Source organism: Anser cygnoides, chromosome 2, assembly GCF_040182565.1.
Source record: "Anser cygnoides isolate HZ-2024a breed goose chromosome 2, Taihu_goose_T2T_genome, whole genome shotgun sequence".
In the NCBI taxonomy this organism is placed as follows: Eukaryota; Metazoa; Chordata; class Aves; order Anseriformes; family Anatidae; genus Anser; species Anser cygnoides.
The window spans coordinates 92,714,058-92,729,212 of NC_089874.1; the positions used below are offsets into that span (position 1 = coordinate 92,714,058).

At 38.1% G+C, this 15,155-nt stretch overlaps 1 protein-coding gene across 14 annotated transcripts in view; it reads left to right on the forward strand.

Annotated features, from left to right (window-relative positions):
- FHOD3 (formin homology 2 domain containing 3) overlaps positions 1-15,155 on the forward strand; it is a 404,913-nt gene that overhangs the window by 188,304 nt on the left and 201,454 nt on the right. For all 14 annotated transcript variants that reach the window (XM_048077544.2, XM_048077540.2, XM_048077554.2 and 11 more), the window contains one exon: positions 1,755-1,822. In XM_048077544.2, coding sequence (XP_047933501.1) covers positions 1,755-1,822 — 68 coding nt within the window. The remainder of the gene's footprint in view (positions 1-1,754; positions 1,823-15,155) is intronic.

Genomic DNA, 15,155 nt, shown 5'->3' on the forward strand with positions numbered 1-15,155 from the left:
GCATGTAAAGTTGACAGAGCAGGTCTTTAAAAGGCCTTTATTATTCTTTAAGTTTTTCTGACAAAATTACTCTTTATCCTGCCAAGAAGTGTAGTTTCACATGCCTGTGTGTTTTTAAGCTAGAGTAATTAAAGTATGCCTCTAAATTTATGGCTTCAAGTGAAATCCATTCCTCCAATGTTTTGTCAGGAATCTATAAACAGTGCAAGGAAGGAGACAACTTACAACAACAATAGTTTTGCCAATTTTACACGTTTTGCCTTTGAAATCAAAGGCAATTAGGGATGAAAAAAACTACTTTCAAAGTTTACCAAACAAAAGTGTAAGCTCTGCTGAAGTTTTATTTCACTTTTTTTCTTGGTTGAAGATAACTGTTGGGAATAAGGAATGTTTCTCTAAAATTAAAATCTGCCTTCTTTAATTGAAGTTGAAAATGATTACTGAGTTATAAATGCATTAAACCCTTGAATGCTGGGCTTCTTTTTTTGTAACTTCTTGAGTGAGAGAATTTAATTTTATTTTGTAGTGTAAATTAGTGATTAAAAGAGAAATAGGTGTGGGAAAGCAAGAGAGAACTCAGATTTTAAAATTTTATCTTCTCATATGAATATTCCCACTCCACAGGCACGCCCACATTGATCTCATGACCTGCCAAGTCCACTGTTACTGCCTATTGCAGAGCAGGTCTTTGTCAGATGGTCTGTGAGTCAAGAGAAGTGTGTCACAGCAGGTGGCCACAAAGATTAGGTTTTTGTTTGTAATTGACCTCAGATTGCATCTGTGTAATAAAATTCAACATGGTGAAATTTAAGATTGTATAAAGGAGATTCTATAAAGGCTGTTGCCTGTGTAGTAGGCTAAAAAGACTCAAAGAGCCGTATGTTCTTCTCCATCCATCCACAGAGTTACAAAACAATTCCAAACACACAGCAATGAACTTGAGACATATGATACAAGAGTTCTTCCAAAGGCACAGATGTTGTGTTAGGATATAGAATGATAGCAAAGGAGTTCCTTTTGTCTACTTAAAATTATTTTTATGAGTATGCACTAATAGGGGAATAAATGAAGGCAGATATATTTCAATACTGGATGATGTAAAGAAGACTTCTGCTTCATTTAGGAAAAAGATCAAGATCAGTTTTCATGAGAATAAAACGCTGTTTTGAATTATGCTTAGAACAGACTGTCCGTCTATTTCTGGTATTAATGTTCATTGCCATTGTAGAATGGAATTAACAATAGAAAGATGAGAACACACGAAAAGAATGTCTAGAAGGAAGGCAGTCAAGGATGGGATTCAGTGGCTCTAGTTTTGATAACAAAAGCAAAGACTGCTCTGAGTTATATGTTTTGATACTAATCTAGTATTTCAATAAACCCTAAGTTTGCTTTAATGCAAGAATTTGATTATTTCTAGGCGTTTTTGAAAACTCCTTACAGCATAGTTTCTTGCTGATCTAGTTGAAGCTATAGTGAATTTACCTGGGAGATGCCATCTGAAGTTATGGACAACTAAACCCAGTTTTTACTTGTGTTTTTGATGAGTGAATACTATATATATAGATAGATAGATACATCTGTCTATCTAAGTATACATTAAAAAAAGAATGTTGCTTAATTTGACAGAACTCTACCTAATGGAACACTGGAGCACTAGCCATCAACTCTTCTGAAATCTGTACTACTATTTTCTTTTTGGTGTTGTCAGTTTGGTTAATATTGAACTTCCTTCTGGTTGTCTTTTTTTCCAGAAAAACTTTACAACTCCAATGGACGGGAGCTGAGACGGGCACTTTTCTCATTGAAACAAATATTCCAGGTGAGCAAATTCTGGCTCTCCATTCTGCAATTTGAATATGACTTCAATTTCTCTCTCTCTCATGGGGAATAACTTACGGTTTCTGGTAAAAGGGAGAATTTTAGGACTTCATTTGTAATGTGTGAGTATCTAATTGCTTCTTAGGGCCTTTTTTTTTGTGTTTTTCATTTCTGTTCCTTCAGTCTGTCAAAAGGCAGGACCAGATGCAAAGTAACAGCAGACGTAGTGGTTGGAACCTGACAGAAGAGAGAAGAAAATTTGAACTCTTGCATGGAAACTTACACTGCTCGTTTGGACAATGGCATAGTTTTGCATTGGGAAGAGTGGAAGAGGGGCAGAGGGGGGACGGATGTGAAAAGAGGAGCTAGGAATCTATAAACTGGTGTGGTGGCTCACTGTTGGGCTAATTTCCATCTACAGACGTATTGTTGACAGATACACTAGGTTGAAGCCATGCCAAAACCTGAGAAAAGGATGCAAGAAACCCTGGACATTTCTGATGAGGAACCAAAATGTAGTGTTAAAGCTCTGAAGATGTTAGAACTTAGATTTAGGTTAGAATTACTTATTTATGGGTTAGCCCCGAGGATTCTTTGGTCACAGCTAACACCCTTCAGCTCCACAATCAATTTAATTTTAAGGAAAGGCATGGATTTGAATGTGTGTTCATTTTGGAGGAGACCTGGAAGCAGCAGGATTGTTTGGGTCCTGCAGAGAAGGAGCTAATGTGATAGATAAGTGGTGTGAGTGATATGGAAACAAGCTGGATAAAAAGCTCAGATTTCAGATTGGTTTTCTGGGCTAGGGAAATCACCTTGGAAAAGATACAGGGCCAAAAGGAAACCGTTGTTGGAGGAACAAGTCAGGAAAATAGGTGAAAACCAGAGCATACTTCAGAAGTGATTCTAAAATGGAATTCAGGATGACACATTCTGTCTTGATCAGTAAATATAAATGAAATCAATAAGAAAAACACCTGTCCTCCTTTACTAATGGATCCATATGGAGGATGACAACCTTCCATATGTTATTCAGTGCAATGGTAGGTGCAAGTCTGTGAAATAGCTGCAAGGGTTTCAAGCTGTTAGTTTAGCAATTTTTATTTTGTTTTAAATAAACATTTGTTCCAGGGAGAATAACATTGCAATTCTGCAGTCTTAGAATTCTGAAGTTTTCCAAAATACGCAATTTATTTTTTAAAAATTTCAAGGTAAAGCATTCAGAACTTAGTAAATGCCAGGATGAAGATTTTTCTGAGTACAGGAATAGCTGATAAAGGGTGGTTCATTTCACAGAGAACTTTGTAGTTGAAATCATTTGTTTTTCTGGGTCAGAACAAAGCTTTTGAATTTTGAAACTTTTGGAAAGGAAAGGAATTCCAGTTCCCAAACAGGTCTGATCATCTTGTAGTCAACTGATTGGGAAAAATGTTGTCTCTTCAAGGCATTCCCAGGGAAAGGCTGTTTAAGAATTGTGATGATGCAAATTGGTTTTGCCTGTGAGACTGCCAAGTAGGTGGACTGTTTGCTTAGAGGAAATCAGGCAGCTTTTCAAGAGTCTTCTTTGGCTGCTTTTCTTTTGGTTCACCTTTGGAGAAATATTTGTATTTCTATCAATTTACGTATTTCTTACATTAATCTGAGCATTCAGACACACTTAACTGTGAGTGCTAAGCCTCTTTCTTCCCATCCATGCATCATCTCTCACACCTCCCATCAAAAGGTTTCCCAGTTTGGATGTTTTCTCTTCCATGTAGGTTCTTTGAAGTTTAGTATGTATTTCTGAGTACCTAGCGTGCAGTGCTCTCAGTGGACCCACCAGTAAGATAAGTCTTCCAGCTTGTCAGCTGTTTTCATGGAGATGTTGTAAATATTTATCCATCTAGTAAATTTAATTGCAGTGGGTTGAAGAGTAATAAGAGGAAATGGAAAAGAGAGGCACATAAACACTGTATCTGTGAATGAACTGTGGTTCTGTGGGAGACGGGAATAGTAGAACTGTGGTGGTGCATTTGAAGACTTTATCATAATCTAATCATAAAAGTTGCATAGGTAACTGATGTTATCCTCATGTTTCCTGGCCTTTAATTTAATTCCTGGCAAGTCAGCAGTACTCTCTCAACATTTTAGTTATTACAAATAGATGATCAGACTTTCTGTTTGAGATGCATTGCCTGCCTAGTATTAAAGAATTCAGTTCAAATCTAGATCATTGGAAATGCACCAGGAGTGAATTTAGTTTTCAGGTTGTCTGTCTTACAGTTTCAAAACATAACTCTCCTTGAATAATTTGACCTCCCTGCTTCCTAATGTATATGATACAGAAAGGAAGTTGGGAATTATCTGTTAGCACATTAAGTAGCTACTTCTAGTAGAGCTGTGGCCATTCATCGAATGAAGGCACACTTTGAAGATCTTTGTATACTCTCAGACTACAGGTTCTCATTAGTGAAGAACGGATAAATCTTCCTCAAGCTGCAGAGTATTCATGCCATATGCTCAAGTATTTGAGGTGGTGTACTTAATGCTGGAAAATGAAATGCTGCATGATGTAAGCTTCATTTTACCTGTCAGCTTTGCTGTCATTAATAGTTAGCAGCATTGCTAAAGGCACCATTGAAGTTTGATTTTGGTTTATCTCAGAATGAACCATGAGAGAGAATAAGATAACTTTTGTATGTTTTAGAAAAATAAGTTATTTTTTAGTGAAGAAAAGTACAAGTTAACAAAAAAAGTTATAGACCAAACACTATTGTCCAAGTGGTCATACCCAATTTCTCTTTTCATCTATGACATTAAATGAAATTACCATTAGAAATCTATTTTTTTCAAAATAAGCATGTTTGATTTTGTATCTCATTGTATTTAGTGTATTAAATTTTTCAGCATTATGTTGTTGCAGAAATAAAATGTTGACTTCAAAACTAGTCTTTATTTTTATTTTAACAACTTTTAGAAAGTTATGGAGACTTCATTATATCTTTAAGTGCCAAGACTGTTCGTAACACCATGTTTTTATAATCATTTCATCAGAGCTGAGTTAATTTGGCACAGTTCTGTGTCAGTATCATTTTTTAATTTAAAGAGCTTCAAGGTAGTGTGCAGTCGCTTATTTGCATTAAGTGGGAACCAGACCAAGTTTTACATCAAATACGAATTCCAAATAGTCAGAGTTCTTGGTTTTTCACGCAAGGCTTCAGCGAAGCTTAGCAATGTTTGGCAAAAGTAGTGTCTTTGTTTCAGATTTGAAATGAAAGATTCATTTGGCAAGTACAAAAACGGAATTTGTTTGGTTTCTTATGGTGGGCTGTTTCTGGCAAAATGATAAAGGATATAAGAAGCATTTTGCTTTAACAGCAATGTCATTTGATTGTTGTAATTCACTCTGAAGGGTTAATATAGTCATTGCCATGATCTCTTGCTGGACTGTACTACAGTATTATTCTTTGGATTTACCAGTACTCTTTTCAACAAAAAAAAAAGCTGATGGAGCAAAGAAAGTAATATTTGTACTGTGGAAGCACTTGACCTTAAAATAACTGTGTGCGTGTGTGTGTATATACACACGTGCATATACCCATACAGATATAATTGACAATCTGTTGGACTGCAGTTTAACTCTCTCTTAATGTATTTTCTGAAAGATTTCTGTGGTGTTTTAAGTATTGGTTCTTGAGGTCATTAGAGACTTGTGAATTTTTGTGCAAAGTGCTAAAAGGCTCAGGGGAGACCTTATTGCCCTCTACAGCTACCTGAAAGGAAGGCATGGGTAGCTGGGGGTCAGCCTCTTCTCACAGGTAACTAGTGATAGGACTGGAGGGAATGGCCTCAAGTTGTGCCAGAGGTGATTTAGGTTGGAAATGAGGAGACATTCTTTCTCAGAAAGAGCAGTCAGGCATTGGAACGGGCTGCTCAGGGAGGTAGTGGAGTCACCGTCCCTGGGGATGTTTAAGGAGAGGTTGGACGTGGTGCTTAGGGATATGGTTCAGTGGGTGACATTGGTGGTAGGGTGATGATTGGACCAGATGGTCTTGGAGATCTTTTCCAACCTTAGTGATTCTATCAAAAGACCCAAAGGCATACAGGAACAGAATACAGTGAAACATGGCACTTAAAAAATCAGAATCTGAAAACATTGTGTTACCTGATAGTGATATTTTAAAAGTGATAAAAATACAACTGCTTAAAACATTTAATTCAATCTTTATCAATCGTAAAAACAGAAAAATTGGGTTTGAGCACTATAATAGGTGTAAACAGTGCTATGCCATTTACTTGATACTAAAAAGGTTTATTTTACAAGACCTCTGATATGAGTAGACTTCATGTAAAGTAAGCATGTCTTAGAAACTATAAAAAAGTGCCTTGCAGTTGCAAAGCATAGCTTCAATTTATGCTGATGGCATAATTTCACAATATGAATAAGATGGATAAGAATATGATGTAAAAGAGCTACAAAGCATATTTCAACCATGTGAAAATCTGTAATCTTGTAAATCTGCATGGCTTCCTAACATTCTGGAAAGTATCTTTAATCAATCAATGCATTAGCTTTTCTGGAAAGCAGACCTTAAATGATATTTTGAAGTATTAAGGAAGAAAGTCAGTTTTCTTTTTGGACGAATTTCCCAGTAAGTGTCATCTGACAAATGTGGGAGACCTCCCACTATCTTCCTTGAGGAGCCTAGATTCCCCTTTTGTGCTGTGATCAGAATATCAGACAATGCTGTTGCAAAATTCTCTTACAGAATTTTCTTCTATTGTTTAAAACAAAAAATCATTAATCATTGAACAGCTGAGCTTTGTATAAAACGTTACAATGAACAGCTGTAGGGGCCCTGGAAACATTAACTATAAGGTGTTTGGATAGACATAATCTTATCAGTGAATGAAATCAAATGTCACACACTTCAGCTGCTAAGGGGTCATCAATCATCCTTAGCTGAGTAGAAGGAGTATTCTGTGTTTGCCTCATTGATCTCAAGGAAGGAGGCTGTTCCTTCCACTCTTGCGAGCATGACTGATGACTCCTCAGGGTCTGAAGCGGCATGGCACTTGATTTAGGGGCTTCTGTCATCGCTTGTAAAGCAGACTGTCACCTGCCCCCTTTTGGAGGGTCTCTTAAGTCATGAAAAAGAGAGAAATCTCTGTTGCCTATCTACTTTAACTTCCTCAGGTAAGTAATATAATGCAAGAATATTGTTTAATCTGCTGCTTAGCTGCCATCAAAGAATATTTCTGACAGGGTCTGCTCAAGGTGGCTTTTCTAGCAGTTTTTAGTCCAGTTACTAACTGGAGGTGAAGGAAGCACAGTATATTGATGTATATTCTGTCCAGGTGCAAAGGATGGAATTCTATTCCTATCAAGTCAATGGCAGAAAATTTTACAGTGATGAAACTTCAGCTTTTCTGGCTAATAAATATGTAGATTAATCTGATACTGAGGTGTGATTTTTTTTCTTGCTTCTTGTACTCACATGGAGGGAAAATAAAACACTATCTGGGGAAAAAGATCCCAGTTACCTGTACCTTCATTAATTGCAATAATAAAATTATTTCCTGATGGTCCAACTTAATGAATTAGTAGTGGAGTTCCTCTTCCAACATTCTTTCTTTGAACCTCTTTGAAGAATTTAGTACAGCTCAGTTCCCTCTCCTGAAAGAACAGGGAACTCTTCTTTCTTCATCAGTGTAGTGCTACTTGAACAGGTAGTCCAGGTAGATCTGGATGGTGACTCTGGGGTCTTCCTCCGGTAAACATGGTATCGTGCATCTTCAATGTTAGTGCAGTGAAAGCCCTATAAGCGAGCATTAGTGTCACAGTAAGATGACTTCCTGCCTGCAGTTCCCTCAATTGATACAAGGAATGAGCAGGTTATGTGAAAGTAGTGAAGGTAATGACCAAAGTCACTGAAGAAGCAAAACGCCGCATTCGGAGTAAAGGGGAGGAACTTTATAGGAGATGATGATGGTAAAGATCAGGTAGTATCATAACAATTTGATTTTCGGTTACTGAATAAGACAGACTTAAAGTAAGAACATTAATGTATTGTGGGGAGAACTTTGTCATGCAGACTAAGCACCCGTCCCTCCTTAAATTTTAAATAGTCTTTTATCAATTTGAGACGTGAGTGATTCTTTGGTGTTCTTGATTACGTCTGCTAAAGATAACTTGGCCTTCAGGTTTTTTGTTTCCTTCTATGGATAAGTGCCAATATATGTATTTTACAGATTGATTAAATCTCAGAAAATTCTGAACATTGCAAACTATATTTCTCCCAGCTCTAAGAATTTTTGTGTGTCCTAAAGGGGGGAAAAAGAAAAGAAACCCACTGTCTTAATGGACCAATTCTTCATTCACATACAAATGAAACATACCTCACTGAGGAAAAAGTAATAAATGAGTAGAAATAAACTATGTATTAAACCTTGACAAAGCAATATGAATATGAGCTGAAGGTTTTCAGGTTTTAAGTTTATCCTTTTTTCTTGGATGTCCAATAAGAAAGAGCAACTATTCTAAGAAGTTGCTTTGATTTCGCTAGATAGATTTTTCTAAAAAAAAAAAAGCTAAAAAGTTTAAAACTTTTAAATCTTTTCATGAATGCATGAAGTATTTGTTGTCTACCTGCTACTATACTTTTTATTTCTGTTTTTGTTGGCTGGAACGTACTGACCGAAATCTACCTTAACTGTGTCTAATAAACACCGATTTGACTCTAAGGAATCTCAACAAATCTAATAAAGCAACGTTTTATTCTTATCTATAACTTATTTCCTCAAGACTTCTTTCATATTCTACTGGACAGCTACTGGAGTAGCTATGTGGCTGATGTTGGATGTCTTAGGTATCTGAGTATCTGTCATTTCTCAGGTGTTTTTCCTTGAGAAGTCTTTGCATTCTTTGAGACACTCATACAAGTGTATAGTTTCCAGAGAGATGAACAAAACCTGAAGATATTTCAGATTAGAATCCTTCCCAATATCCTTAAGCTTGAAGTAATTCTGCATGTACTAGAACTGCATGTTTGGTATTTGAATATTGCTTTAATTTTCATGTGCTTTAATTTGAAAAGTAATGCTAACTACTAAATTGAAACTTCTAATTTGCCCCTGTGTATTCTTCCAACTCTTCAGAAGAAACTGGCATACGATTTAAAATTGTCCCTTTATAAAGCAGATGTGAGAACATGTAACTTCTCTAATATGAAATGCTGGCAAATGCTTATGTTTTGTTGGTATTTTTAATGCAATACAAAATGTGAACTTTTCTGGTTTTGCGGATCAACAGAATATTCATTTTCTGTATTGATGATGTTTTAGAAGAGAGGCTCCTGGGGATTAATGGCTGTAAATAAAACATTACTTTTGTTTATCAGCTTATTTGTGCCAAGGTGGCAATCCATAATCAGCAATAGTTTGGACTGTATTTGAATTAGTTTAATTAGAAGATCAATTTAATCTTGGAAAGAAAGAAACGGCACGGTGTTATCACAGCTGTATGTGTGATGGGTTGGCAAGGTGGAAAGGCTGGAGCAGGGAAGTGAATAGGAGGCATGGAGTCAGTGCAGAAGGGTGTAGAGAAAAGCTTGAAGGGCGGGTGGTGAAAGCTGTGGCACAGTCAGTGAGGGCTGTAAAGCGGCTGTAGTGCATTTGCAATCAACAGAGATAGCAAGCAGAAGGAGCTTTGGTTAAGGGACAAACTGGCTGCTTCTGCCACTGCCTTGGTTACCTCCACCAACTGATTGCAATTTTGGGATATGGCAGTCTGGGGCACTCTTGTTCTTGAGGGACTCTCCTCCTAGTTGTGCTGGGGGAAGTTGTTGGGCAAAGGGCAACAGGTAAACTTGCATCTTCAGCTTGGAATAGTTTCTGAGAAGAGCTGCCAAGCAGCAGAGAGTAAAGATACTTTGAGATGGACTGTTCGTGACACCAGAAGACTCTCTACTCCTCGCTGCCCCTGGGAGATGTGCTTGGTTCATGTTCCAAAAGCAGTGCCCTGCCTCAGAGCAGGTGTTTAATGGCTAAGATTTACCTGCTTAACCACTGACTCATCCACATAGAGAAATGTTTCATAGATGCTTAAGTAACTTAGTTTTAAACAGCAACACAATCTTGAGGGACTCATAGCACTTGCACTGACGCATATATAAATATGCATGCATATGTGCATGTGTTTGGGATGACTTCTTTCCAGATTTGTTTGCAGTAGGTGACTTAGCTCTTAAAATGAACTGAAATAAACAGTGACAATTGAATTAGATACTATCAGGCACTTCTGGATTGGCAGTGTAATATTTTAATTATATCAATAATTCTGGAGTCCAAAGAACAAAACTATAGTTTAAAGTGTGGGAAAATAACTATAAATTATATCTTGGCGGTCCATGCTCCTTCAATCACTTCCTGACCGTGTTTACTCAGTTTTCAAGCCAAAATGAGCTTTTCTGACTTCAAGCATTGCAAGCCAATCTTGATCTATAAAACGCAACCTGTTGCTTAGCCAATAAAAAAGCTGGACTCCAGAAACAGCCTGGGATTTCTGTTTCTAATAGAGCACAGCATAACTCTTTTATTACTACATCATTGTAGTCTTGTCGATGGGAGCAATTATTTTGCTGGTAACTAGCAGATGCGGTGTGCACTGAAGGCAGGTAGCAATAGTTAAAAATATTCTTGTGGAGGCTTTATTGGGGGATATTTCTAATGTAGGCTCAGGGGTCATGTTGCTAGCTAGGCAGCTGAAAGGGCCGGGAGGAACTGGCTGCTCATTATCCATTGCTACTGGGGCAGAGCACCATATAAACATTTTAAATTATATGGGGAACCTGTGGATGTGAAGCCCTCAGGTAAGGGAAGTGCTTTCTGGTCAGAGCCAGGTGCTCCCGCATTGCTGGTACTGACAGGGGCTGTCAGGTTAGGGACCAGCTATGGGTGGTTTTGCATGCATTAGGGTTTGCCAGAACCAGGGGAATGCTCAGGAGAGAAAAAAAATAAGACTTCTATTCTCTGTGCAATATTAGGAATGTGAAGGGTAGACTAAGGACCATCATTACTACTATCTTTAACAATAAGAAACACAGATTTTATTATTCTGCCTTTACTTGCTTGCTAACACAGGAGGCTTTCTGAGTGTATTGGGCAATAGTGCTGCATTTTTCTTGTGGTAGAGCACCAGATGTATTGTCATTTGAGATTTATATGAGCAAATGCTTTCAGTCGTGCATGCTTTGCTCTTTGACCTGCCTCCTTCCTCCCTCTCCTCACCAGTCAGCTGCTGTCCCTCTGCTGCTAATTTACATCCCCCAATGAATTAAGGCTAATCCCTAACCCTTAATCCTCCTAAAATGTGCTCAACTTTGTGATCCTATCTTGACTTTAAAGGAGATTTAAGGTTTTTCTTGTTTTTCTTTTTTTTTGAAGTGTGGCTGTCATTTACATTAGGGGGTGTGGGGTAGTTTCGGTGAGTGGGCTGGCATTTTAGTGATTCATGTATTTTTCCCATTTTTATTTTTTTTCCACATTGAGCAGAATTGTTCAGGGTTTCTGTTTCACTTCTGCCCCCTTGCTATGCAGCATATGTCCCTGAAAGCAGAATCTGAAGAAAAGGGGTTTCCAAGGAGACATCACATCGCTCCTACACATTAATGTAGAGTGAGGACAGCACACTTTCCCAGCACACTATGTGATTGAACACAGCTATGAATGAAGATTTCCCTAGCTTCCCTGTCAAAAAGTAGGCATTTTTACCTCTGGAGCCAGTCAACATCTGAAGGGGTTATGCCCTTCTTGAAGGTCGGGCTCTGTGTCAGTGCACTGCCAGCATCCTGCTCCACAAAGTTTCAGAGTGCAGGGGAGGCTGCTCTTTCTCTTTGAACCAGGTAGAGTTTAAATTTCTCCTTATGCTAAACCCAGGACGATTTGGCAATATTCATCTTTTGCCTGTGTGAATTACCACAATGTTAAAAATGTGAATGTAGTATAACTTTGTGAAGTTGTCTTTTTTAGCAACTTTTCTTTTAAAGGCAAAATCGGAGCTGGCCTAAGGAACCAGAGTAAATCTTTCTTAAAGGGATCTTGTGGAGTGACAGAGCAGCAAGGGAAGCTGCTCTGCAGAGGGTGAGATGTGTGAACCCTGGGTTCATGCCTGGTGTGAGAGCAGGACCCTCCTGTAAGCCAATAGTCAAAACTTTTTTTTTCCTTTTCCTATTTGTGCTTAGCAAGAAGATTCTTGTGCATGTGGCTAGTACCTTGGCTGCCTCTGCTCTTGTCACTTCTACACTAGCTTATTGCAACTTCTGCATTTTGGCAAGTTTGGTCGGTACAGAATGTGATTGCTGGCTCACTAAAGAGTGTGTCGTGCGGAGAGCACAGGCTGGGGAGTCCCACGGTTCCGTATTTAAATAAGTGAACTTTATAAAATTTGCAATGTCTAATTTTGTAACAGAAACAGGAGAGAATCATACAGCATGCAATTAAATATGGGAATGCTCAGGCAACCAAAAACAATGGGATAGTTCGTGAAAGGAAGGAAAAAAACATAAAAATGACGTCCCCTTTGGTGGAAATTTCATAGACAAGCATCTTGTTACGATTCCTTGGAAAGACAGTGCATTGCACAGCTGTTAGACATGTAAAAGGGAAATATGCATGTGCATATCCAAGTGTGATTATTCAGTTACTAATCCAGTTTCCCCAAATACTTGGAATAGAGCTTTCACCAGTGGTTGTTAGCTAAACAAAAAAAAAGTTTCACTTGAGGAACTGTGTTCCAAAACCTTGATTCTTATTAGAAATTGAAGCAACTTTCTTGTGGCAGAGGAAAAAAAAAAAATCATGCTTTGGGTAAAACTTTTCAAACATATGGCTCACAGAAATAGCAGGCTTCAGGAAGATTGATCTGTAACAGTACGTAAACAATTTATACTTGCACATGTAAGCTGCACATCAGATAAGATGCATTCTTGCAAAGCGGTGTTCCTTGAAAAAAATCTCAAGTCTCCATCTCTGGATAAGACCCCACAAAACTGCATTAGAGGTGTATCCAGTGGTGCAGAGGCAGGAGAACAAGGAGGACTGAAGGAAATCTTGGCTGCTCTTCTTTGCGTTAGTGGCATCTGAGCGTGATGGAGACTGCTTATCCACAGGGTTTAGGGGGTCTTTCTGATAGCTAGACTGGTGTGCAGGTAAAAAAGTATAATTTGTGCATTTTGTCAGTCATTGGCATGATAAGCAAGCTTTAAACCTACCAGTTTGAATATATTTAATGTTTTTTCATTGTTTGTTGGTCTAAAACAGAGTTCAATTACAAAGTAACATACAAGATCTTGTGTTTTTTTCCTTCTGAGATACCTAAACAAAGGAAAAGACACGATCCATTCCAAATCTGTGAATGAAAGTGTAAAATACCCAGTCCTGTGAGGAGGCCACCAGTATCTTTTCATAAAGACTTTAAGTAGCTCATCTTTGTGTCACTGCTCAATCTTTATGGCTACAGGAGCTTAGTAGGAAGCCTAGAGAGCTTTAACTGTGTTTTGCTGCTTTTCTCATCAGTCCTCTAATGCCTCCTGATTAAGGGCTCATAAATCTTCACAGTATTAGTGGAGGAATCCATTTCCATAGCAAATGACACCCTTTCCCTGCCTCCTTTTAAATGTTATCACACGCATGCGGCAGCTACTTGTCCATATCGTTGTCACACGCTGCATGTTCTGTACAATGAATGCTCTCTTCCTGGAAACCCGAGCCTCTTACCCCTGCTAGAGAGTAGCCTTTCCTCTTGAGGTCACCTAACTTGGCAAGTCAGTGAGTTAATGGGTCCGAAAAGATTATCGTAGCACAAAATTGATGTAAACATTCTCCTTTCCATTTAGAATATACGGGCCTGGATTCCTTTCATCTTTCTGTGCACATTCCAGATGTTTGCTTCTTTCCTCTCATCATATATACATGATGGGATAGATAATGTACTGAGTTCAAACTTATGTCTAGAGCGTGATGTGTTTGTGCTCTGCTTCATTACACCTTCTTTTTCCCTTTTATTTGGGGAAGGAGAAGTACCTTAAAAGCCTTTTTTAATTCAGGTTTGATTTGTTTATTCAGTGCTTTCCAAAAGCAGTCTGGTTAAAGTCCTTCATCCCCTTCATTTCCTCTGCAGTTCTCCTGCAATATATCTCGTTTCGGTCAAGGACGACTCTATGCTGCAGCAGTTTACTCCTTTGGCTGTTTTGAAAAAGTTCCAGAAGGCACAGCTCACCATTTTCTTTTTGAATGTCCTTGTTTTTTTTTTAAATAATTAAAAAAAAACTCAAAAAAAGTCATCAAGATAAAGCAGATCTTCAGCATGGGGTATCTTGGGAATTAGATGCTGTTTTTTCCCCAGGTGATATTCTAACGTGTATTCACTGTTAAAGATTATGGGGAACATCTTAAAGTTGTAAAGGGTTTCAATTTTTCTTTCACTGAATGTCAGCAGCCCTTAATTGCTGTGTGCTGTTAAAACTTTACTTTCATTCTTAGTTTTTGTCTTAAGTTCTCTGCAGCTGGACTACTTTTAACTTCTCTGTGTGTAGAGAACTTGTTTCGTATCTTCTGATTATTTATTTATTTACTTATTTTTCAGAAATGGAAATGTTAGATCTACTAACAAATACCAGACCATGGTTATTCCTCCTCCTCCTTCCCACTTAGCCAGTCTTGTATATTTGATTGTGGGTCAGTCCTAGAGGAGGTGGTTTGTTTTTTTTATTTTTAAACTTTGACTCAAGGATATGCCACACACTTCTCTGACCTTGATGCAACGTCAAGATGTCTACTAAAATATATGTGAAGAACTAGGATGTTCTGGGGCTCCAACAACTGTAACCATTGCAATTATTTCATCTCATTCAAAAAAACAAAAAAAGCATTTATTTGTCATCAGGGTTATGAGAAACTGTTTTGAGGGATGGATTTTCCTCGCAGCTTTTTTTTGATTCTGCAATGTTTCCACTTTCTGTTAGTTTTCCTTCACTCTGTATACATCTGCCCTTTCTGTCTCTCGCCCTTGTTCCCACCACTGCCCACTCTCTTTGTAGGGGAAATCTGGCAACTTTTCCTCCTTAGTTTAGTAGCGGGGAGTTTTTAAGCACTGACCTTGGCCTACAGTGTAACTTACTTTCCAAGCACTGTGAATGCCATGCAAAGTCCTTGTTGAATTTCCACGGAGTTCAGAGTTAGCGTGTCTCAACCCTGAATGTACTTGACTTTAAGCTTAGCCAACAAATTCCAGGGAAATCTTCCTCTCCTTTGTGTTTCATGAGAAATAAGTTTGAAAAATACAGGACAACAAGAGG